Raw genomic sequence first — 25,164 nt, forward strand, 5'->3', positions numbered from 1 at the left:
CTTCATTTTGTTCTCCCAGACCATGCTTGCCTGTGATCCCAGTTGTCATTTGACTTCCCACCTTGGCATTCCAGTCTCCTGTAATGAAAATAATGTCTCTTTTTGGTGTATTATCCAGTAGGTCCTGCAGATCCTCATAGAACTGATCTACTTCTGCTTCTTCAGCAGCTGTGGTTGGGGCGTATATTTGGATCACTGTAATGTTGAAAGGCTTTCCTTGCACTCGAATTGAGATCATTCTGTCATTTTTTGGGTTGTATCCAAGCACCGCTTTAGCGAATTTCTTATTAATTATGAAGGCTACTCCATTTCTTCGATGTTCCTCTTGTCCGCAGTAGTAGATCTGGTGGTCATCGGATGTGAAGTGGCCCATTCCAGTCCATTTCAGTTCGCTGACCCCCAGAATGTCTATCTTTAGTCTTGACATCTCACCAATAACAACATCCAATTTGCCCTGGCTCATAGATCTTACATTCCAGGTTCCTATGGTGTGTTGATCTTTAGAGCATCGGATTCGTCGTTCACCTCCAGTACCGTCGGCCGCTAGCCTTCCTTTCGGCTTTGAGCTAGCTGCGTCATCACATCTGGGGCTAGTTGAACTTATCCTCTGCTCCTCCCCAGTAGCATTTTGGCCATCTTCCGACCTGGGAGTCCCATCTTCCAATGGCATACCGACATATCTCTGGTTGTACTGGTCCATTTAGTTTTCTTGGCAAGGATACTGGAGTGGTTTGCCATTGCCTTCCCCACGGATCACACTTGGTCTGACCTCTCTGCCACGATCGTCCCGTCTTGGGTGGCCCTTCACGGTTTCGCTCATGACATCATTGAGGTGCTCAAGCTCCAGCGCCCCGACAAGGCGGTGATCCTTTGCTGGAGAAACATATATGTTATAATATAATATTTTTAATAATAATAATAATCTTTATTTTTATCTGGCTTTTCTCCCTAACGGAACCCAAAGCAGCTCACAACATATATATGTCTAGGGGGGGGAAAAGTAAAGTGGATTTTCCTTCTCCTCCTTTCCTTTTCCTTTCCACTTCCCTTTCCCTTTCTTTCTTCAACTCGCAGGTAATACTGCATCCTGAATTCCTTTCCTCAACAAGCCCCTTGTTACCAATGGATTATGATGAATTCGTCAGGGGTTGTCATCTTGGGGTATTCCCATCCTATTATGAACCCTGGGGCTACACACCTGGTAAGAAAATGACAGATGTCCGTGTGTTTGTGTGTATGCAAATTTTATTAAATTTTGGCAACTCCCTCCTTAGGAAATTTGTCATCAGAAGATATGGTGATAATTGATCACATTGGGTTTATAGACATTAACAAGGTTATGTATCTAAAGGCCCTTCCACACAGCCATAAAACCCAGAATATTAAGGCAGATAATCCACAACATCTGCTTTGAACTGGGTTATCTGAGTCCACACTGCCATATAACTCAGCTCAATGTGGATTTTATACAGCTGTGTGGAAGGGGCCTCAGTGACTGTTTTTGTGTTTGACCTGTTGTTGCTTTTTGCTATCAGGAAATTGTTTTAGTGGCTATTTGACCAGCAAACCGTCAAGGAAAAGGAAGACTGATTGGTAATATTGACCAACAAATAACTTTAATAAAAAGCCTGTCCCAACAAGGCACCTTCCCAATTGTTTGTATCTCAACTCCCATCATGTCTGACCAATATCTATACTGGTTGGGAATGATGGGAACTGAACTGAAAACCATTTGGAGGGGATCAAGCTGCTTTAAGTATTCATCCTCTAGTCTTTCTTGCCTCCACTAGCAATTTTGCAGTATAATAGTTATCACCATAATAATAATAATAATAATAATGCCATTAGAAGAAATGCCATCAAAGCCACAATTAAAAAGTCCATGACAGATCCCAAGGAAACAGATGAAACAATAAACCTCATATGCAGCTGCTGCAAGAAGATCGCACAGACAGATTACAAGTAGAGGCACAACACCGTTGCTCAGATGATTCATTGGAACCTGTGCCACAAATATCATCTGCCTGCGACAAAGAACTGGTGGGATCACAAGCCAGAAAAGTTTACAGAAAATGAACATGTCAAACTCCTCTGGGACTTCCAAATGCAGACAGACAGAGTTCTGGAGCACAATACTCCTGACCTCACAATCATGTTAAAAAACAAAGTATGGATTGCTGATGTTGCAATCCCAGGTGACAGCAGGATTGAAGAGAAACAGCTGAAAAAGCTGACACTATATGAGAATTTAAAGATAGAACTGCAAAGACTCTGGCACAAACCAGTAAAGGTAGTCCCAGTGGTGATCGGCACACTGGGTGCAGTGCCTAAAGACCTTGGCCTGCACTTAAACACAATCGGCACTGACAAAATTACCATCTGCCAGCTACAGGAGGCCACCTTACTGGGATCTGCACACATTATTTGCCGATACATCACACAGTCCTAGACACTTGGGAAGTGTCCGACATGTGATCCAATACAACAGCCAGCAGAGTGATCTTGTCTGCTGTGGACTCATCTTGTTGTGTTTCAAATAATAATAATACTTTATTTTTATACCCTTCCTCCATCTCCCCAAAGAGACTCGGGGTGGCTTACAAGGGACATGCCCATTATTTGTGTGATCTGTTATGAAATGCTTAGGACATAATTTTGGGCAGATCCAGCATAAAGACATGAATGAATTGATGTGTTAGAATGGATGCGGAGTGTGGTGGAAGATCTTTCTTTGGAGGCTTTTAAACAGAGGTTGGATGGCTGTCTGTTGGGGTGCTTTGAATGCGATTTTCCTGCTTCTTGGCAGAATGGGGTTGGACCGGATGGCCCATGAAGTCTCTTCCAACTCTGTGATTCTATGAAATGCTTAAGGAGACAACTCACAGGCATACAATTACTACTATGGACTTTGTAGCTCCTGTTTCTGCTGGGATGAAGTGGACTCATGTTGTTTCCATCTTTTGGCAGCTGAATGCACAGTTATGGGGATTCCAAGTGTGACCACAAACCTCTCCGGATTTGGCTGCTTCATGCAAGAGCATGTGGCTGACCCAGCTGCTTATGGTGAGTCCTTCACACTAAAACCGGTCATTGAATGCCCTCACTGTTGGATCCCCACAAGTGGCAGCCTCACTTTATATCATACAGTGTGAAAACTTGCAACTAAATAAAGGAACAGATTCTGGTGAAAAAGTACAACTCTAAATCAGAATTCTCCTTGCAACAGATTCACAACTGGTGAAAGAGACTTTCCCCAGCTCCTTGTTGTCTTGTTATAAAGTGGAATACCAAGCCAAGCCAAATGTTAGGGCTGAAATGTTCATCAGATCTCCCCACTGAAATGCTTGGTGATTCTTTTTTGTCTTTCCTTTCAGTCAATGCTCCTTAATTGTCACTGTGCATCCTTTTTGGTGCTACAAAAAATGGATGAACAATATTGTGGCTTTTCCTATTAGCAGCCCTTATAGCTGTTGATTTTTTGATCAATGGCTAGTATCCTAACTTAAATTATAACATCACAATTATAAACAGAATCAGCCTTATTAGTCAATTAAGGCACACCTTTCTCAGGTGTCTTATTTGATTTTAATTACATCCCAGCTTTCGCTCAATAAGGGATCGAAGGAGATTCAAGTAAAGATTGCTACAAATTGTAGAACATCATAAAGGTAAAGGTAAAGGTTTCCCCTTGACATGAAGTCTAGTCGTGTCTGACTCTGAGAGGTGGAGCTCATCTCCATTTCTAAGCCGAAAACCCGGTGTTGTCTGTAGAAACCTCCAATGTCATCTGGCCAGCATGCCTGCATGGAGTGCCGTAACCTTCCTGCGAAAGCTGTACCTATTGATCTACTCACATTTGCATACTTTCAAATTGCTAGGTTGGCAGAAGCTGGGGCTAACAATGGGAGCTCACCCTGCTCCCCGGATTCGAACCACCAACCTTTTGGTCAGCAAGTTCAGAAGCTCGGCGGTTTAACCTGCTGTGCCACCAGGAGGGCCATATGCTTGTAATAAAATGTTTTAAAATCACATAAACTTTCCAGTTAAAAGCCAGCTCATAGTAACTATTTTCTTGAATGTTTTCTCCTAACTTTCATGAGCAAGTCAAACTAAAATGCAAACTATAGATCTTCTCACAGTTCTGCTTCATTTAAAAGAAAAAGGGGAAGGAAGAAGAGACACAGGAGGCCACATAAATTATGAATTGCTTCACTTCATGAGAGTAGGGGCTTAGTGAAGGTCATTCTGTGTAGTGACAGATACAACCAATGCTTTCAAAGGCCAAAAGAGCATCCATATCTTCTTGTTTCCAGCAAACCTCATTTGTCTCCCACAGGTATTTACATCGTGGATAGGAGGTTCCGCTCCCCGGATGAGTCTTGCAATCAGCTGACGCAATTCCTCTACGGATTCTGCCAGCAATCACGTCGGCAAAGAATTGTCCAGAGGAACCGAACAGAAAGGCTCTCGGACTTGTTGGACTGGAGATATCTAGGAAGGGTATGCTGACATATTTCAACTATTGTTCATGATACATATCTAAATGGACCTCCATGCAGCAGAGCAGTATCTCTAGATACCAGGTTTTGGGGGACAAGGAAAAGCGAAGGGCCGCAACTACCATTATGCCTTGCTGGTGAGCTGCTGGAACAGCCTTCTCCAACCCTGTTCTTCAGATGACCTGGTCTTCAAAACCCATGATAGCACAGTTGGTTATAGGATTACGGAAACTCTAGTGTCATATTCTGGGGAAGGCCATTCCAGATGTATCTGGCTAGCCCACATGCCAGACTTGGGAATTATCTAGGTATCCTGTATCCATTGTGCAGTCAATCCTGGCTGCCCGCACAATGTTCTGCCATTTTCGGTGGTTATTGCAGGGGTAAGCCCTGAATAATGAAACGTTTAGGGCTGCTCTAGAGCAACAGATAGCCAGATTTTGTTCATTTTCATGGTCTCTTCCTTTCTGTTGAAATTGTCCACATGCTTGTGGATTTCAATGGCTTCTCTGTGTAGTCTGACATGGTGGTTGTAGGTGTGAAAAAACTCTAAAATTACAACAGCAAAACAACAGAGAGGAAACAACCAGGCACAGATTAACACCTCCCAGCAAGAGATTTTCCCAGGCTCAGGCAGGCCTTCAAATGCTAATGAAGGTGATCAGCTGAAACATTCACACCTAACTACAGCAGGGAAGAGCTCCTTGCCCCACCCCAGCCATTCCACAGATATATAAACCCATTGTCCTAATTCCAACAGACCTCACTACCTCTGAGGATGCTTGCCATAGATGCAGGCGAAACGTCATTAGAAATGCCTCTAAAACATGGCTCTACAGCCCGAAAAAACCCACAAGAACCTAGTGATTCCAGCCATGAAAGTCTTCGACAAGACAAAATGCAAGCTTGGTAGTTGATTAAATGTCCTTTGACCAGTATCTGGCCACTTGGAGTGCCTCTGGTGTTGCTGCAAGAAGGTCCTCCATTGTGCATGTAGCAGGGCTCAGGTTGCATTGCAGTAGGTGGTCAGTGGTTTGCTCTTCTTCACACTCGCATGTCGTGGATTCCACTTCGTAGCCCCATTTCTTAAGGTTGGCTCTGCATCTCATGCCAGAGCGCAGTCTGTTCAGCGCCTTCCAAGTCACCCAATTTTCTGTGTGCCCAGGAGGGAGTCTATCATTTGGTATCAGCCATTGATTGAGGTTCTGGGTTTGAACCTGCCACTTTTGGACTCTCGCTTGCTGGAGTGTTCCAGCGAGTGTCTCTGTAGATCATAGAAAACTATTTCTTGATTTAAGTCATTGATGCTGGCTGATATCAAAGCAGGGATGAGCTGGAGATGTCACTGCTTTGGTCCTTCCACTATTGGTTGCTACTTCCTGGCGGATGTCAGGTGGTGCAATGCCGGCTAAGCAGTGTAATATCTTCAGTAGTGTAGGGCGCAGACACCCTGTGATAATGCGGCATATGTCTCATTAAGAGCCACATCCACTGTTTTAGTGTGGTGAGATGTGTTCCACACTGGGCATGCATACTCAGCAGCAGAGTAGCATAGCGCAAGGGCAGATGTCTTCACTGTGTCTGGTTGTGATCCCCAAGATGTGCCAGTCAGCTTTCATATGATATTGTTTCTAGCACCTACTTTTTGCTTGATATTCAGGCAGTGCTCCTTATAGGTCTGCGAAGCAACCAGAAACGGCCACAGATTAACTGGCAAGTATAGATGAAGCCTTGGTCTGGCTAGGCAAGTCAATTCTTACTTTACTATACAACTTGAAAATGTTACACTTCATCTACAGCAAGCTTTTGCAATAAACGATCCAGAAGGCTGTCTTTCTTTTCTGATTTGGATTGCTTGCATTAGTATTCTAGGCGATTCAAGGGTGCTATAATAACAGTGTAACCCTACTCAGAAAAAGTTCCATGGAGTTTGATGGTTATAGAATTAACTGTAAATGTGTTCTTTTCTGACTGCTCCTTACAAAAATGTGGGTAAGTGGGTTGCAGCTCCACAAAACCATATAATCTGATTAGTAAGGTGTATCCTTTGGTGGCTTACAAATAAAAAAATTGATAAAGTTTTAGCATTATCTTTTCAGAAAAATGAAAATGGCTATTGATGCTTGTTATGGAATCTTCTTCTATTTACAGTTCAATTGTCTTCCTCTCTCTCCTTTTGCAGTATTATATGCATGCCAGGCACTTGGCTCTTAGTCGAGCATTTCCTGAGAAATTTGAGATGGAACCCAATGCTCCGCCAAAGGTAACCTTACTTACATCCAGACCCCAAAATTGCATATTTTCATGTCTAAAGGAGATTATACATTTTTCCTTTTTGTGCCAAAAATGGAAAAATATGTGTGTATAAAAGAATATCTTGATATGCACATACTCGCCTAGGTATTAAAAGAACATAATATTTGCCAGTTTTGCTCCTGCAACCAAGCCTTCTTCCCTCTCATTCTTTGGAAACTTACTGCTTTAATGAGCTGAAACTTGGCAAAAAAAATCACCCAACAAAATTTCCACCTTCCATATTTGTCAACCCCATTACTATAATTATGTAGGTGTTTCAGCAATTAGGAAAGCCCACTGGGAAGAACAATAGATCAGTGACATTTTTCTGTCTTCTTCTGGCATTCAAATATCCTCAAGTCGAACAGAAATTATTCAGTGGAACAAAAAATGTGGGGTATTTGAAGAGGAAAAAACAGATTTTTCTCCACAGAAGAATTTGACTGCAAAACTTTTCTATTTTTAAATCCCAATAGAGAACAGTAGAGAGAAATTTTGTTTTCTCCAAGAGCAAGGGGACACCACCATAATATGCAAAGAGGAAATAGGCTGCACCTACACTGTAGAGTGAATATAATTTGACCATGCTTTAACTACTATGACTCCATCCAGTGGAATCCTGAGATTGGTGAGGCTAAAGACATTGTAAGAGTACAGGTCCTATAATTCCATAGCATTAAGCCATAGCAGTCTAAATGGTGTCCATGTCCAACTGCATTCATTTTACACTGTAGATACATCCCTAAGCAAGGACTGATATCCCTAATACACATTATATATACATAAAGCAGTGGTTCCCAAACTCTGGTTCTTCAGAAACCTCAGCTGTCTTGGCCAATGATCAGGGATTCTGGAGCTGAAGTCCAAAAACATGTAGAAGACCAGAGTTTAGGAAACACTATGTAGATCGGGCATGGGTAAACTCTGGCTCTCCAGGTGTTTTGGACTTCACCTTCCACAATTCCTAACAGCCTGCCAGCTGTTAGGAATTGTGGGAGTTGAAGTCCAAAACACCTGGAGGACCGAAGTTGGCCCATGCCTGATATAGATGGTGAGTCTTTTTCTCTGGATGTCTTCTAGAAGAAGGGGCTGAACAGCTCCCTGATAGGGATGGTGTATCTCAGGTATGGATAAACCCAGGCTCGGCAGCCAGGTGCAGCCCCTTGGACTCTTTTCTCAGCCCCTCCTCTCTCTTATCATCCCATCCTTCCTTCCTTACCTCCTTCTTTCTCCCTCCTTCCTTCCCTTCTACCCTTTCGTCCTTCTTTCTTTCCCTCCATACTTCCATCTTTCTCCTTCCTTCCTTCCTTCCTTTCCTCCCTCCCTCCCTCTTTCTCCCTCCCTCCATTCCCTTCCACCCTTTCTTCTTTCCTTCTCTTTTTTCCTTCCTTCTTTCCTTCCTTCCTCCCCTTTCGTCTTTCCTTTTCTTTCCTTCCTTCCTCCCTCCTTTCCCTCCCTCCCTTTTCCCCTACATTCCCTTCCACACTTTCTTCTTTCCTTCTCTTTTTCCTTCCTTCCTTCCTCCTTCCTTCCATCCCTCTTTCCCTTCTGCTCTTTTGTCCTTCCTTCCTTCCTTCCTTCCTTCCTTCCTTCCTTCCTTCCTTCCCTTTGGTCTTTCCTTTTCTTTTTCCTTCCTTCCTCCCTCCCTCCCTCCCTCACCTCCCTCACCTCCCTCACTTTCCTCTTTCTCCTTCCATCCTTCCCTTCTTCCCTTTCATCCTTCCTTCTCTCTTTCCTTCCTTTCTTCCATCACTGAACAACCAGTCCTTTTAGCAGGGAGCGCTAGCATGTGCCCTCAAGTTAGAAAGTTTGCCCATTCCTGCTATATCTGCATTTATGGAGGAGGTTGGACTTGATGACCTAGGTCAGTGGTTCTCAACCTGTGGTTCTCCAGGTGTTTTGGCCTACAACTCCCAGAAATCCCAGACAGTTGACCAGCTGAAGGCAAATACATCTGGGGACCCACAGGTTGAGAACCACTGACCTAGGAGGACCCTTTCTAAGGCTGTATGATTGATCTTTCTTGCTTGTACTTCTCTCCCAGACTGAAGGATTTCGGTACCCGAGGCCTTCCTCTGTCCCCCCTTCACCCTCCGTCTCCCAGCACAACAGCCCCCACCAAAGCGATGAGGAAGCAGAAGACGAGGACGAGAGATATGACGAGGAGGAAGAGGCCGAAAGGGATAGGCAGAACATAAAGTCCCCTTTCTCCTTCAACGCCATGCCAACAGGGAAGAAGAAGCAACACGGGGAATACAGGAACTGATGGAAGATCATTTGGCCCAAGGCTTCTCCTTGGGAGCCACACATCCGACTTGTACGCTTGTCACCTTGAAAAGGCCTGACGATTGCAACGTGACTGAAGAAGAATGAAAGTGCATCCTAAAATAAGCACAATGTCCAAAATATCTTGAATTTCCCTTGCAAATAGTTTTGATGCAATGTCTTCCCCCCTTTTCCATTTTGGAGGTAGAAGAAGACGTTTAGAAGACTATATTAAAACTTTAGGGCTGCATACTGGCTAGTGGCTACAATATATGTGTCTCTAACGCCTGCCATTGGAGGAAGGGGCAAAATCTAATTAGATGTACTTTTACTGTGTTAACTATGCAGGTAAATCCAGTGCATATTCTGTAGGCATGGATTGGAGATAATCCTTGTTGGCTTTAGAAATCTTTCAACTTCTCAGTCTTTATCTGTATCTTATAAAGTACTAGGTAAAGGTTCCCCCTGACTTAAGTCTAGTTGTGTCCAATTCTGGGCAGTGGTGCTCATCTCCATTTCTAAGCCAAAGAGCCGGTATTGTCCATAGCCACCTTCAAGGTCATGTGGCTAGCATGACTGCATGGAGCGCCGTTACTTTCCCCCTAGAGCAGTACCAATTGAGCTACTCATATTTTGCATATTTTCAAACTGCTAGATTGGCAGAAGCTGGGGCTAACAGCAGGAGCTCATTCAAAGGCCTGAATCCATTGAAGCAAACTGGCATGGAAAAAATATTCCAAATTAGGAGGTCCTTAGGAAATAAGGCAGGGACAGAGTCAGGATTCATGCCTGTATCTTCCATGCTGCTTCCAACCTATCGCCTCTTCCCCACTCACTCACTTTATAAACGAAAAAGAAAATAAAGTTTCGTTGTTCCTGGTTTGGCTCTTACAGGGTTTTTATTTAATCATGCACAACTTGAGCTTGAATGTTCACATCACTTTGAGCTATGTTCGTGGTGTGGTTCGGGTGGAATATGAGGCCAAGGAAATAAAGACCTCTGTTTCAAACTTTATTTCAATTTTCTTCAATAGACTTGGACCCTGAAACCCTTGGCTCAGCATTGCACATGGGTTTGTGGGTTCCTATAAGACAGAGCTTCTCAACTTGGGGGTTGGGACCCCTGAGGGGGTGGCGAAGGGGGTTTCAGAGGCATCGCCGAAGACCAACAGGATTTTCTTCTGGTCATGGGGGTTCTGTGTGGGAAGTTTGGTCCAATTCTATCGTTGGTGGGGTTGAGATGCTCTTTGATTGTAGGTGAACTATAAATCCCAGCAACTACAGGGTGAGGTGGCATAAATTCCTTTTTTTTAAATGCGTGCCATTCAGTCGGTTGAAGACGTAGTGGAGCGCTAGTGGCCTCGTTTGAGAGGCGGGAGTATAAAGTTTTGTCCTGACATAGTTCAGTCACCATCATGCATTGGAACAGTGAGGAGCATGCTTTTGCCGTTGAAGCCTACTTTTCGAGTGGATTTGGAGTGGCTGGCCCGCTCTCCAGATTTGGCCCCTTGTGATTTTTTTCTATGGGTTTTTTTGAAATCCTGTGTTTATGTGAACCGTCCAAGGACTCTACAAGATTTGAAGACCAACATCTGGGAAGAAATTGCCAATATAACCCCTGCTATGCTGGCAAGAGTCATGACAAACTCCAGAAATCGGTTTACTCAGTGTATGGAGAATGGGGGCGTCACCTACCTAATTTGATCTTCAAAACTACATAAAACAAAACTTTAGGTATGCGCCTACATTATAAAAAAAATTCTGATTCATACAATGTTTTATTAAGTTTTGAAAAAAGGAAGTTATGCTGCCTCACCCTATACAACTCCCAAATGTCAAGGTCTATTTTTCCCAAACTCCATCAGTGTTCGCATTTGAGCATACTGAGGATTCGTGCCAGGTTTGGTCCAGATCCATCATTGTTTGAGTCCACAGTACTCTCTGGATGTAGGTGAACTACAACTCCAAAACACAAGGTCAATGCCCACCAAACCCTTCCAGTATTGTCAAAGGCTTTCATGACAGGAATCACTGGGTTGTTGTAGGTTTTTTCGGGCTATATGACCATGGTCAGGTGCTCTGCTATGGCTGATTTCTCTGGTTGAAGTAGTCTGCAGTGCCTTTCATGTTCCTTGATTCGTGTTTGGTCCATGCTGCATTTGGTCGTCCCTATGGAGACTTGTCCACAGCTGCATGGTACACAGTAGAGCACCTGATGAACCAACCTGGACACAGCATATTATTTGAGAACACAGAAATGCTGGACCACTCTCACAACCACCATGTCAGACGACACAGAGAAGCCATTGAAATACACAAGCATGTGGACAATTTCAACAGAAAGGAGGAAACCATGAAAATGAACAAAATTACAACAGCACAACAACAGAGAGGAAACAAACAAGGACATCTAATAATCTCTCAACAAAAGTTTGCTCCAGGCACTATCACGCCATTATATGCTAATCAATGTGGTCAGTTGAAACATTCACACCTAGCTCCAGCAGACAGGAGTCCTTTGTCCCACCCTGGTCATTCCACAAATATATAAACCCTTTTTCCTAGGTCCAACAGATCTCACTACCTCTGAGGATTCTTGTCATAGATGCAGGCGAAACGTCAGGAGAGAATGCCTCTAGACCATGGCCATATAGCCCGAAAAAACCTACAACAACCCTTCCATTATTTTCTATTGGTCATGGGAGTTCCGTGTGCCAAGTTGGTTCAATTCCATCATTGGTGGAGTTCAGAATGCTCTTTGATTGTAGGTGAACTATAAATCCCAGCAACTACAACTTCCAAGTGACAAAATCAATCTCCCCTAACCCCACTAGTATTCAAATTTGGGCATATTTGTGCCAAATTTGGTCCAGTGAATGAAAATACATCCTGCATGTCTGATATTTACATTACAATTCATAACAGTAATAACATTACAGTTATGAAGTAGCAACGAAAATAATTTTATGGTTGGGGGTCACCACAACATGAGGAACTGTATCAAGAGGTTGTAGCATTAGAAAGGTTGAGAAGCACTGCTATAAGATATCAAACCATGACTTATTTCATGGGAGGTCCGGGGAGCTTGCAAGAAGCCCTTCCTCTCTCTTTTTTGGACTTGAGACAATCCCTTATATAGGCCCCACTCATGCATCCCATATTCATCTCCAGAAAATTTGGCAACCTTGATCAACACTGAAGAATTTACTTTGGTTTAACAGTCATTATCTCACCTCAGACAACCTTGTGAGCTGTAGTTTTCTAAGCAGGACTAAGAGTATACTCTCAGTGCCCACCCCAAACTACATTTCACATTATTCTTTGGGAGACGCCATGGCAATAAATGTTACATCAAATACAAGACTACATTCTCTACTGTTTGGAGAGAATTGGGAGCTAAATGGGGAACTGACCCAGAAATGACTTCTTTGAAAGTTTTATTTTGTAATGATTTTTCATTTTTGCCACTTTGGGAACAAATTACTTAAACAGGCAGGAATTTGTATCTTTTTCCCCCAGCTACATTTGCAAAAGCAAGCTCAAAGTAATAATAAATGCATGTTAACCATAAATTCCTAAGCTGGAAAATGGCCTTTAATTGTTTAGCAGAGGCATAGTGGGGGGATTCGGGTGAAAACGATACAGATAGGAAGCTGAGGCGAGAAGTCAGGAGAGATGAATGGGGAAAGTTTCTCACATCGAACATATTTTCAAGTACATGTCGTTGGACCTTCCCATCTGAGCTTGAAAGTCTTTCACCAGTTTAATAGACCATCAGTAACATATCCAGGTTTCTCTTCGCCTTCTTCTTCATCACCTAAAGCAAAAGAGAGATGGCATTTATAACAGGGAACCATGACAGGATTCTCCCTCTATCTTTTTCTTTTTACTTGACAGCAGTACATGCGTAAAAGATATTGGAGTCCTCGTGGACAACAAATTAAACATGAGCCAACAATGTGATGTGGTGGCAAAAAAAGCCAGTGGGATTTTGGCCTGCATCAATAGGAGTCTAGTGTCTAGATCCAGGGAAATCATGCTACCCCTCAATTCTGCCTTGGTCAGACCACAGCTGGGATCACACTGCGTCCAATTCTGGGCACTGCAATTCATAGAATCATAGAATTATAGAATCAAAGAGTTGGAAGAGACCTCATGGGCCATCCAGTCCAACCCCCTGCCAAGAAGCAGGAATATTGCATTCAAATCACCCCTGACAGATGGCCATTCAGCCTCTGCTTAAAAGCTTCCAAAGAAGGAGCCTCCACCACACTCCGGGGCAGAGAGTTCCACTGCTGAACGGCTCTCACAGTCAGGAAGTTCTTCCTCATGTTCAGATGGAATCTCCTCTCTTGTAGTTTGAAGCCATTTTTCCGCGTCCTAGTCTCCAAGGAAGCAGAAAACAAGCTTGCTCCCTCCTCCCTGTGGCTTCCTCTCACATATTTATACATGGCTATCATATCTCCTCTCAGCCTTCTCTTCTTCAGGCTAAACATGCCCAGCTCCTTAAGCCGCTCCTCATAGGGCTTGTTCTCCAGACCTTGATCATTTTAGTCGCCCTCCTCTGGACACATTCCAGGGAGATTGAAGGGAGATGTTGACAAGCTGGAAAGTGTCCAGTGGAGGGCGACTAAAATGATCAAGAGTGTTCCATCTTTCAGGAGCTTGGTTTGCTTTGCCCTTTAGTTGCACAAAATAACATCCCTTTGCATTTTCCCCAGGGTAGCAGCAGCACCCTGAAAGTTAATTATTAATAGAGGCTGGAAGCCAGCCTGCAAGCCTTTTTGCAGCTATTGGCTTAGAAAAGTATCTCTTTGGGTCTAGAGACCGCCCTTTTTCCTGGGGATGAGATCTCCATTTTGGAGAAATCTCCCCTGTCTTCTTCAGTATAGAAAAAGCCTCAGATGTGCTGGTGGCCAGCTAGGCAAGCTTGGACAAGCCATTGTGAGTACAATTGAGATTGAGATTAGGGTCGAGGTTACCCTCTCGCCTTTGAAACTGGCATTGAGCTCAGATAGAGAAAGACCTTCTCTTTCTAGAAGACAGTAGCTCATTGCTGGGGTAGGGAATATCTCCGGATTTCTCTGCCATTGAGAAAGGCTTCATTACTTCATCTCCAAAACTAATCTTGAGCTTAGATAGGGAAGACCTGCTCTTTCTGAAAGATAACACCTCAGGGTTAGGGTAAAAGGTCCCAGGATTTTTTCTACCATTGGGAATAAGTTAACTCGGTAACTGAAGGAAAAAAGGAAAGAAAGAACATCTATATGGCTTTCCAAATTGACTGTTTGTGTTTGTAACTTCACCAAGCTGTGCCAAGTCTGCCAAGGACTTTGTAAAATAAATGTTCTGTTGATGTTCAATTCTTGACTGGCCTCAGTTGCTGAGAATCTGGAGCTTCAAAGAAAGACACCCGCAGTTCGGCCAGATAAAGAGAGAAGCACATCTTAGTTTTAACTTTATAGTGTCTGGGTGTGACGGCACAAAGGGAGAACAAGCCCTATGAGGAGTAGCTTAAAGAGCTGGGCATGTTTAGCCTGCAGAAGAGAAGGCTGAGAGGAAACACTATGAGGGCCATGGATCGATATGTGAAGGGAAGTCATAGGGAGGAGGGAGCAAGCTTGTTTTCTGCTGCCCTGGAGACTAGGACGCAATGGAACAATGGCTTCAAACTACAGGAAAAGAGATTCCACCTAAACATGAGAGCTGTTCAGCAGTGGAACTCTCTGCCGTGGAGTGTGGTGGAGGCTCCTTTTTGGAGGCTTTTAAGCAGAGACTGGATGGCCATCTGTTGGGGGTGTTTTGAATGAGATTTTCCTGCTTCTTAGGAGGGTTTTGGACTGGATGGCCCATGCAGTCTCTTCCAACTCAATGATTCTACGATTCTATTACTTCTATTTTTATTTTTATTTACTTGTCATTGGCACCGATATATCTGTGAATAAAATAGCAGTATACAGCAATTAACGAAAATCAAAGGATCATGGTGATGAACCAACTATGAAGTACATTTCACCAATTGATTAAGGTTAGAAAACAAATAACAAATTTACTTTTTTAAGATTTGCAACAAACTGTAAGGAAATTAGCTCTTACCTTCTTCTTGCGCTGCCTTTCGTAGGGCGGAAAGAAATAATGCTGCTGCTTCAGAAAGCGTGAGGGGATTCATATTTTGGCTGCGCGTCTCTGCAAAGACAAAAGTATGAGAGGTAGATAGGTAGGTAGATAGGTATTTATTTATTTTATTTATTTATCGTGTCAGGGCAACCAGTCGATTATATTACATTTCTAACATAACAAAGTAAACAAACAGACAAAATACAAAATTTGTGAGTTTGGTAGTTGATTAAATGTCCTTTGACCAGTATCTGGCCACTTGGAGTGCTTCCGGTGTTGCCGCAAGAAGGTCCTCCATTGTGCAAGTGGCTGGGCTCAGGTTGCATTGCAGCAGGTGGTCAGTGGTTTGCTCCTCTCCACACTCGCATGTCGAGGATTCCACCCTGTAGCCCCATTTCTGAAGGTTGGCTCTGCATCTTGTGGTGCCAGAGCGCAGTCTGTTCAGCGCCTTCCAAGTCATCCAGTCCTCTGTGTGCCCAGGGGGGAGTCTCTCATTTGGTATCAGCCATTGGTGAGGTTCTGGGTTTGAGCCTGCCACTTTTGGACTCTTGCTTGCTGAGGTGTTCCAGCGAGTGTCTCTGTAGATCTTAGAAAACTATTTCTAGATTTAAGTCGTTGGCATGATGGCTGATACCCAAACGGGATGAGCTGGAGATGTCTCTGCCTTGGTCCTTTCACTATTGGCTGCTACTTCCCAGCGGATGTCAGGTGGTGCAATACCGGCTAAGCAGTGTAATTTCTCTAGTGGTGTAGGGCGCAGACACCCCATGATAACGCGGCATGTCTCATTAAGAGCCACATCCACTGTTTTAGTGTGGTGAGATGTGTTACACACTGGGCATGCATACTCAGCAGCAGAGTAGCACAGTGCAAGGGCAGATGTCTTCACTGTATCTGGTTGTGATCCCCAGGTTGTGCCAGTCAGCTTTCGTGTGTTATTGTTTCTAGCACCCACTTTTTGCTTGATGTTCAGGCAGTGCTTCTTGTAGGTCAGGGCACGGTCCAGAGTGACTCCCAGGTATTTGGGTGTGCTGCAATGCTCCAGTGGGATTCCTTCCCAGGTAAATAGGTAGATAGGTGATACATAGAATTTCTGACAGATCCTAAGAGGAAGAGAATATCTCTCTGAGATTTTAATCAGAAAAGAAAAGAGTGGATGTAGTTCATGCTTGCAACATAAAGAGAGATATTGGGCCGGGCTTTAGCACAGCAGGTTAAACTGCCAGCTGTAGAAAATCTTGTCGATCGAAAGATTGGCAGTTCAAACCGGGGTCTGGGTGAGCTTCCACCATCGGCCCAGCTTCTGCCCACCTAGCAGATCAAAAGCACACACACTTTTTGGGGGGTGAAGGCTGAAAAGGATGCATTTCACCTTTTCTTAAATTTACCAAAGGAAACAAGAGCCCACAGATAAGGTGCAAAGATGGAAAAGGGCCCATTGGTGAGTGTCTCTCACTCAAAAAACATTCTTACCTAGCTGCAACCTGTCATACAAATCTTTCCTCTGGCTCTCCTCCGAGATAAACCGACGGCCCTCTGAAAAGGAATCAAGTTGAAACAGGTATCATTGAAACAGGTAATATATTCCCAAACAACATAAATAGTCTTGCAAAATGCTGGCTGCATTTCCATGCTCAAGACCAAAATCAAACTGTTGACCAGACTGGCATAGGAATTCAGGAAGTTGTCCTATATTAAGGAATTTGACTATCCAGTATCGTATTGCATGCTTTGATGGGCAGCGACTGCTTGATATTACAAGCAGAAAAATTGGATCTCAGATGCAAGTCCAGCATCTGAGGTCCAATCTCCAGTTTTTTGTTTTTTGTTTTGTCGTGTCAGGAGCGACTTGAGAAACTGCAAGTTGCTTCTGGTGTGAGAGAATTGGCCATCTGCAAGGACGTTGCCCAGGGGACACCGGATGATTTGATGTTTTATCATCCTTGTAGGAGGCTTCTCTCATGTCCCCGCATGAGGAGCTGGAGCTAATAGAGGGAGCTTATCCGTGCTCTCCCCAGATTCGAACCTATGACCTGTTGATCTTCAGTCCTGCCGGTACAGGGGTTTAACCCACTGCGCCACCGGGGGCTCCTCGAGTGAAATGATATCAAGAGATCAAACATAGAACACAACTGCATGTGAGGCATATATTCCAAAGCTTGATAGCATTGCTGTCTTGTATCATAACCCACAGAACCCCAGCCAGTATGGGCACTGATTAGAAAAGGCAGAAGTATGTCCTGATTCCTAATGGGCTGGGTTTCAGTACAGCAGGTTAACTGCCAGCTGCAGAAAATCTTGCTAATTGGAAGGTTGGCAGTTCAAACCCCAGGTTAGGGTGAGCTCCTGGCCTTCACCCCTGCTCTTGCTAACCTAGCAAATCAAAAACAGCAACTGTGAGTATATTAAATGGGTACTGGGTTGTTGTGAGTTTTCTGAACTGTGGCCATGTTCCAGAAGCATTCTCTCCTGACATTTTTCCTGCATCTATGGCAGGCATGCTCAGAGGTTGTGAGGTCTACTGGAAATTAGGAAAATGGGGTTTATTTATCTGTAGAATGTCCAGGGTGGGAGAAAGGACTCTTGTCTGTTTCAGGCAAGTGTGAATGCTTCAACTGGCCATCTAGATTAGCATTTAATGCCCTAGCAGTTTCAAGGTCTGGCTTCTTACTGCCTGGGCGAATCCTTTGTTGAGAGGTGATTAGCTTTAAAAGATACTAAAATTGGGGAGGTTATTATTATTATTATTATTATTATTAAACTTTATTTGTACCCCGCTAGCATCTCCCGAAGGACTCGATGCGGCTTACAAAGGCCAAGGCCTCAACACAATAACCACAAACAATAACAATGCAGCAAATTAAAAACATAAGCAATAACACAGCAAAACATTACACTATTACACAATAAAATCAGGGCCGGGCCAATGATGGGTACAGGTTAAAAAGTGCTGGGTGTGTGAGGTGGTATGTTGGAGTTCTGGGCAAGTGCAATGTGCAGAGAGTATTAAACTCTAATAAAGTGCTTCTGGGACAGTGTGCTGGAGTTTATCCTATTCTGGGAAGGCACATCGGAATAACCAAGTCTTCAAGTTCTTCCTAAAGACTGCCAACGTGGGTGCTAGTCTAATGTCTTTGGGGAGGGTGTTCCAATGTCGGGGGCAACCACAGAGAAGGCCCTGTCTCTCGTCCCCATCAAATGCGCCTGCGACGCAGGTGGGATTGCGAGCAGGGCCTCTCCGGATGAACGAAGTGAGCGCATGGGTTCGTAGACGGAGATGCGGTCACGCAGGTAGGCAGGTCCCAAACCATTTAGGGCTTTGTAGGTAAGCACCTGCACCTTGAATTGGGCTCTGTAGGTAAATGGCAGCCAGTGGAGCTCCTTAAACAGGAGGGTTGACCTCTCTCTGTAAGGAACGCCAGTTAACATCCTGGCCGCCGCCCGTTGAACCAGTTGGAATTTCCGAGCCGTTTTCAAGGGCAGCCCCACGTAGAGCGCATTACAGTAATCCAATTTAGACACCCATAAGAAAAATGCCAGAAAACACTGGCAATTCGATCAAGGAGGAAAGTTTGTGAACAAAAACTCTTTGGCAGGGAAGATGGAGTGACAGCACCCCCAGTGGTCAGAACCAAGCACAGCCTCTAGGATGCCAAAGATGGGGAAAGCCTATATATACCTCTATCTATGTACAAGTTGTCTGTCTTGTCATTGTATAATTGGCATTGAATGTTTGCCATATATGTGTTCCATGATCCACTCTGAGTCCCCATTGGGGTGAGAAGGGTGGAATATAAATACTATAAATGAATAAATAAATTCTTTGTGTCAGTAATACTGATCCCTGTGTCTTTGGAGAGAAAATGGCATCAAGACTTACGTGCACCCTTTAAATAGAGCATGGCCTGAGGTGTCCAATTTCTTCTTTGGAAGTGAGCCTTTTGGACCAAAACAAGAAAAAAAAATATAAATACAACCCAGAGATCCTACACAGGGAACAGTGGGTGTCTTCCATATGAGATTCACTCAGCAGAAGTTGAGAAAGTAATATACTAAAGTTTTGGCTTACCTGAGGAGCACTCCAGCAAAGACATATCAAGGAAGCCGAGAGCAATAAGGTCAGGGAAATGGCTGTCCCCCTCTGCAGTCCCTGAAATGAGAAAAGGAGTCATTTCAGCCAAAACAAGTATTCATTTACATTAAAGATACATAAGGTATATGTTCCTAGTCAGACAATGGTTACCTGAACCTATGGAAATATTGGATGCCAATCTGTCTTCCTTTCTTTTGGGTACAGGCAACAGAAAGTATTCAAATGCTGGCTATCCTTCACCAGTCTGATAATGAAGCGATCAGGAAGATAGCCTCTGAAACCCTGCTCTCTCTTGGTAGGTTGATTGTGTTCCATCTGTCTTTGACTATGGTATAGAATAGACGATGGAAAGTGAAGTCCAAAATCTGTAGCCATAGTTACTCATCTTTGATTTAAAGAATCTCACTAAATCTAGTTTATCCTCATGTTTGGATAGTACACTAGCTAGCATAATGTTTATTGACCATCCAAGTAAAAGGCCAGTACCTGGAGGTTCCCCAGTTGCCTCATTCTTCCATTGCAGTGTTTCTCAACCTGTGGGTCGGGACCCTTGGGGGGTGGTCACCCCCCCCCCGGGGGGTGTCAGAGGGGTCAACAAAGACCATCAGAAAACACAGTCTTTTCTGTTGGTCATGGGGGTTATGTGTGGGAAGTTTGACCCAATTCTATCGTTGGTGAGGTTCAGAATGCTCTTTGATTGTAGGTGAACTATAAATCCCAGCAACTAAAACTCCCAAATGTCAAGGTCTGTTTTCCCCAAACTCTACCAGTATTCAAATTTGGGCATATTGCATATTCATGCCAGGTTTGCTCTAGATTCATCATTGTCCACAGTGCTTTCTGGATATAGGTGAACTACAACTCCCAAACTCAAGGTCAATGCCCACCAAACCCTTCCAGTATTTTCTGTTGGTCATGGGAATTCTGTGTGCCAAATTTGGTTCAATACCATCCTTGGTGGAGTTTGGAATACTCTTTGATTGTAGGTGAACTATAAATCCCAGCACCTACAACTCCCAAATGACAAAATCAATCACCCCCAAACTCCGCCAGTATTCAAATTCGTGCCAGATTTGGTCCAGTGAATGAAAATACATCCTGCATATCAGATAGTTACATGACGATTCATAACAATAGCAAAATTACAGTTGTGAAGTAGCAACAAAAATAATTTTATGGTTGCGGTCACCACAACATGAGGAACTGTATTAAGTGTCATGGCATTAGGAAGGTTGAGAAACACTGCATTACAGCAAGTCTTCTTAGTTGTATAGTGTCCATATACAGTTGCATTGCACTTACGAAAAACCAGCTCTGACCTAACAGAGAACTCTAGTGCCTCATTGAACTACAAATATTACATTGCTGTGACGTTGACAATGGAATCGGAAAAAGCTCAAGCTATCTCAAAGGCAGAAAGATCACACCTTTTCCATCTTTGTGGTTTTTGGCTCACTTTTGCATACAGTTCAGGTCCAGGTTATTTGAAAGAGTACATTATCCCGTATGAACCTGACTATAGTTTCATTTCTTCTGTGGAGGCTCTTATTTTCCCAGAAGAGGTTAGAAGAGAGATACTTTGATAGTGGGTTGTTGTAGGGGTTTTTTGGGCTATATGGCCATGTTCTAGAAGCATTCTTTCCTGACATTTCGCCTGCATCAATGGCAAGCATCCTCAGAGACTGTGAGGAACCTCATAACCTCTGAGAATGCTTGCCATAGATGAAGGTGAAACGTCAGGAGACAATTCTTTTAGAACATGGCCATATAGCCCAAAAAACCTACAACAACCCAGTGATTCCAGCCATGAAAGCCTTCGACGATATTTTGATAATTTCTACAGTCTGTTCTTTCCCTTTTTTTAACGATGTTGGTGGCATCGTTGAAGTCTGAGGGGATTTTCTTGGTTACCTACACTTTTTCAATGAGCTGGTGGAGTTGTTGTGTCAGGTCCACCTTCTTTAAAGACTTCAGCAGGGATCCCATCAGGTCTGCTGGCTTTGTTACTTTTTGTTGGTTGATGGTATTGCTGACTTCCTCCAAACCAAGCTGGAGTGCTGCAAGCTCATCCTTGGTTTGTTGTTGCGGTATTTGGCTATGTTGGAGATGCAATTCAGGAGGTTGTGGTAGTGCTCTTTGCAACATAGTGGAAAGAACGCATTTAGTCTAGAAATGGTCAAAGCAGATTTTCCACTTTGAATTTAGTCTATTAAATGACTAAGACCACTTTTGAACTATACTGTGACTGCCATTGACACCTCCTATGGAATCCTGGAATGTGTTTCTTGGTGCAGTGCTAGGGCCAAAATAGTCTATATATCTTGTGAAACTACAAATCTCAGGAGTCCATATATGGTCAAGGTGGAAAAGAGAATTTCCTATGATTTCACTTTAACAGCCATGGCAATATTCCTAAACTACAAGTTTCACATATCTATATTAAAGTGGAATCATAACACTATAACCCTGAATGTAATGGGAGGCTTTCGATACATATTTCTGGGCAGTAAGAATTATCTCAGAAAGCACTTTATTTCCTGCATAGTAAGCAAAAACTTTCCCAAAACGTCACCCTACCAGGCACTAGAACTAGATGCATCATCGCAAAGAAATAATTATGCTTTTACTATTTGAAGACTTCAGCATATTTAATTAATTAAAAATTGTGGGTTAACTCATCAACATTTCTTTAACAGAGCTACAATCAGCAAAAATTTGATACTGCAACAGTAGATTGAATGATATGTCTAAGATGTGTGTATAAGCACCTTTGAGTCTCCTGGTGACTTCGTAGACTCATACAATCATTGAGTTGGAAGAGACCTGGTAGCTCATCCAGTCCAACCCCCTTCCAAGAAGCAAGGAAATTGCATTCAAAGCACCCCTGACAGATGACCATCCAGCCTCTGCTTAAAAGCCTCCAAAGACTTATGGTGACCTCAATAATTTCATAGGATTTTCTTCAGTAAGGAATACTCAGAGGTGGTTTTGGCATTTTCTTTCTCTCCAAGTGCCCAGTCAAAATTAAGCATCCATGATTTTGATTCTCCCAGAAAAGAGCTATAATTGTATATACATTTACCTAACAGCAGTGGGGGATTGATTTGCGCATTGGAGGGTTCAACTCCTGTCTCACTCAATGTGTGATTTTGGGCATGTCACACTCTCTCAGCCTCAGAGGAAGGCAATGGTAATCTCTTCAGAATGAAATCCCATGATAGTGTTACCTTAGGATTGTCATAGGCTGGAAAAAATTTGAAGGCACACAAGTGTGTAGGATAGGATACATAGGTGGGATCCTACCCAGTGGCGCGGTGGGTGAAACCCCTGTGCTGGCAGGACTGAAGACCAACAGGTCACAGGTTCGAATCCGGGGAGAGGCAGATGAGCTCCCTCTATCAGCTCCAGCTCCTCATATGGGGACATGAGAGAAGCTTCCCACAAGGGTGATAAAAACATCAAATCATCCGGGTGTCCCCTGAGCAATGTCTTTGCAGACGGCCAATTCTCTCACACCAGAAGTGACTTGCAGTTTCTCAAGTCACTCCTGACACACACACACAAAAAAGGTGGGATGCCAAATAAACTTAGAAGGGAATAAGCCCTATTGGAGATAGTTTGGGAAGATTCCTTTGGGGTGGACTATACTCCATATATTTAAATTTGCATCGGGATAGCTGAAGACTTACTTTCCAAAGTTTCAAACTTCATTAAATTATTTTAATGTTTCCCCTCTCTATAAGTTAACCATAAGCAACATGTAAAAAAAAGGTGAAAAACCTGACTATCTGCTCCATGAACCGCATTCATTATAATCCACTCATTAATATATTAAAAACAAAGTTATTAATATACATTTGCTGAAAACTTTGAGAAACTTCCACCCTATGGTTGCATTTACACTGTATAATTAATGCAGTTTGACATTATTTTAATTGCCATGGTTTATTTAATGCTATGGAATCATGGGCATTGTAGTTTGTTGAGGCACCAGCAATATTTGGCAAAAGAGGTTACAAACCTTAAGGTAAAAGGTAAAGGTTGTCCCCTGACATTAAGTCCAGTCATGCCTGACTCTGGGGTGTGGTGCTCATCTCCATTTCTAAGCCAAAGAACTGGCGTTGTCCATAGACACCTCCAAGGTCATGTGGCCGGCATGACTGCATGGAGCGCTGTTACCTTCCCACCGGAGTGGTACCTATTCATCTACTCACATTTGCATGTTTTCAAACTGCTAGGTTGGCAGAAGCTAGGGCTGACAGCGGAAGCTCACGCCGCTCCCCAGAATCGAACCTGAGACCTTTCGGTCAACAAGCTCAGCATCTCAGCGGTTTAACCCACTGCGCCACCGGGGGCTCCTTACAAACTTTACAAAACTATAAATCTCTAGGATTCCATTGCAGTGAGCTATGCCACTTAAAGTGGTATCAAGTTGCATTAATACTACAGTATAGATCAGACATGCCAGTAGGCTGTTAGGAATTGTGGGAGTTGAAATCCAAAACACCTGGAGGGCCGAAGTTTGCCCATGCCTGGTCTAGATGCACCCTGCATTGAATATAATCAGTGAGTTAGACAACCAAATAATAATTGTAGTTTGTTGAGGCACCAGCAATATTTGGCTGGAAACAACCAGGCACATCTTAACACCTCTCAACAAAAGATTTTCCCAGGCTCAGCCAGGCCTTCAAATGCTAATGAAGGTGGTCAGTTGAAACATTCACACCTAGCTCCAGCAGAGAAAAGCTCTTTGTCCCACCCCAACCATTCCACAGATATATAAACCCATTTTCCTAATTCCAACAGACCTCACTACCTCTGAGGATGCTTGTCATAGATGCAGGCGAAACGTCAGGAGAGAATGCCTCTAGAACATGGCCCTATAGCCCGAAAAAACCCACAAGAACCTACAAATAATAATTCAAAGCTGGCTGTTATGGAAATCAAAATATACAATAATTGGCACAATAATTCTAAATTCTAAACAATTCTAAAATCGAAATGCACAACAATTGGCACAACAATTGTAAAATCAATCTCATTATCCTCATGATATTTCTAAGCACAGCTTTAGATTTTATTATACACCTATTTGTGACTTAATCAGGAAATTAACTATCCACGAACAAGGCACATTGCACCTGTAGTTAAAGCAGCAGAGGTGGAAAATAAACTTTGAGGTTTCAAGCATACAGTATGCTTGGTGAAGGAGAAAAGGAGAGGAAATAGATATAGTTGTTTAGACATACCTTCATGTCTTTGCTCTCTTGGTGAGCTGGTCTTAAGGAGCCGGAGACTCGGAATATGCAATATGATGCGGCCGTCATGTAGGAATCCCTATTTAAGTCTTCCATGGAGAGATGCCCTCCCTCTTGGAGACGAGAGTGGAGCATCTCTAAAGGGACTTCTTGTCAAACTCGGATGAGAAGACGGCGAAGTTGCTGACATCTTCCGAAGATGGGGGAGGACGTTCGGAAAGCTCCAGGGGAAGTGACCCAAACTTCTGACATATGCTCTCTTCGCTTTAAGAGACAGCATCAACATCCATTCCCAGCAATGCCCTAATTATGAAAGATCAAGACTCATTACCAACATCATCGTCATCGATCATCATCATATTTATTAGTACCCCACTCCTCTTTCTGGATTGAGACCGAAAGCAGCTCAAGGCATTAAAAAGGAGGCAACTAAAAACCTACAAGATATAAATATCAAAAACTACTTTAAAAAGTAATTTAAGATCACATTAATACAATCCCTATATTGTATTGTCGATTGCTTTCATGGCCGGAATAACTGGGTTGTTGTAGGTTTTTCAGGCTATATGGCCATGTTCTAGAAGCATTCTCTCCTGATGTTTCACCTGCATCTATAGCAAGCATCCTCAGAGGTTGT

The 25,164-nt window shown here is 43.3% G+C and overlaps 2 protein-coding genes across 2 annotated transcripts in view; one reads left to right on the forward strand and one right to left on the reverse strand.

Annotated features, from left to right (window-relative positions):
• GYS2 (glycogen synthase 2) overlaps positions 1 to 10,074 on the forward strand; it is a 48,611-nt gene extending 38,537 nt beyond the window's left edge. Inside the window, exons 12-16 of the mRNA XM_060776530.2 lie at positions 1,075 to 1,201; positions 2,968 to 3,063; positions 4,337 to 4,500; positions 6,682 to 6,762; positions 8,839 to 10,074. Of these exons, the coding sequence (XP_060632513.1) occupies positions 1,075 to 1,201; positions 2,968 to 3,063; positions 4,337 to 4,500; positions 6,682 to 6,762; positions 8,839 to 9,060 (690 nt within the window). The 3' untranslated portion in view covers positions 9,061 to 10,074. The remainder of the gene's footprint in view (positions 1 to 1,074; positions 1,202 to 2,967; positions 3,064 to 4,336; positions 4,501 to 6,681; positions 6,763 to 8,838) is intronic.
• A 2,405-nt stretch (positions 10,075 to 12,479) lies between these two features.
• On the reverse strand, positions 12,480 to 24,729 carry SPX (spexin hormone). Its single transcript, XM_060779691.2, has 6 exons — positions 24,519 to 24,729; positions 19,246 to 19,326; positions 19,057 to 19,114; positions 16,650 to 16,712; positions 15,156 to 15,245; positions 12,480 to 12,876 (listed from the first exon to the last, which is right to left on the reverse strand). Exons 1-6 carry the CDS (start codon positions 24,660 to 24,662, stop codon positions 12,815 to 12,817), a joined length of 498 nt encoding a protein of 165 aa, XP_060635674.2. The 5' UTR covers positions 24,663 to 24,729; the 3' UTR covers positions 12,480 to 12,814.
• Positions 24,730 to 25,164: the final 435 nt, after the last annotated feature.

The sequence above is a fragment of the Anolis sagrei genome, chromosome 5, assembly GCF_037176765.1.
Source record: "Anolis sagrei isolate rAnoSag1 chromosome 5, rAnoSag1.mat, whole genome shotgun sequence".
Lineage (NCBI taxonomy): Eukaryota > Metazoa > Chordata > Lepidosauria > Squamata > Dactyloidae > Anolis > Anolis sagrei.

Coding starts and splice junctions, on each gene's coding strand:
- SPX (XM_060779691.2), bottom strand. CDS start 24,662: ATGCTCCACTCTCGTCTCCAAGAGGGAGGGCATCTCTCCATGGAAGAC. Junction 16,713..19,056: donor GCTCTATTTAAAGGGTGCAC/GTAAGTCTTGAT, acceptor ATTCCTTTTCAG/AGGGCCGTCGGTTTATCTCG. Junction 15,246..16,649: donor GTATGACAGGTTGCAGCTAG/GTAAGAATGTTT, acceptor TTGTCTTTGCAG/AGACGCGCAGCCAAAATATG.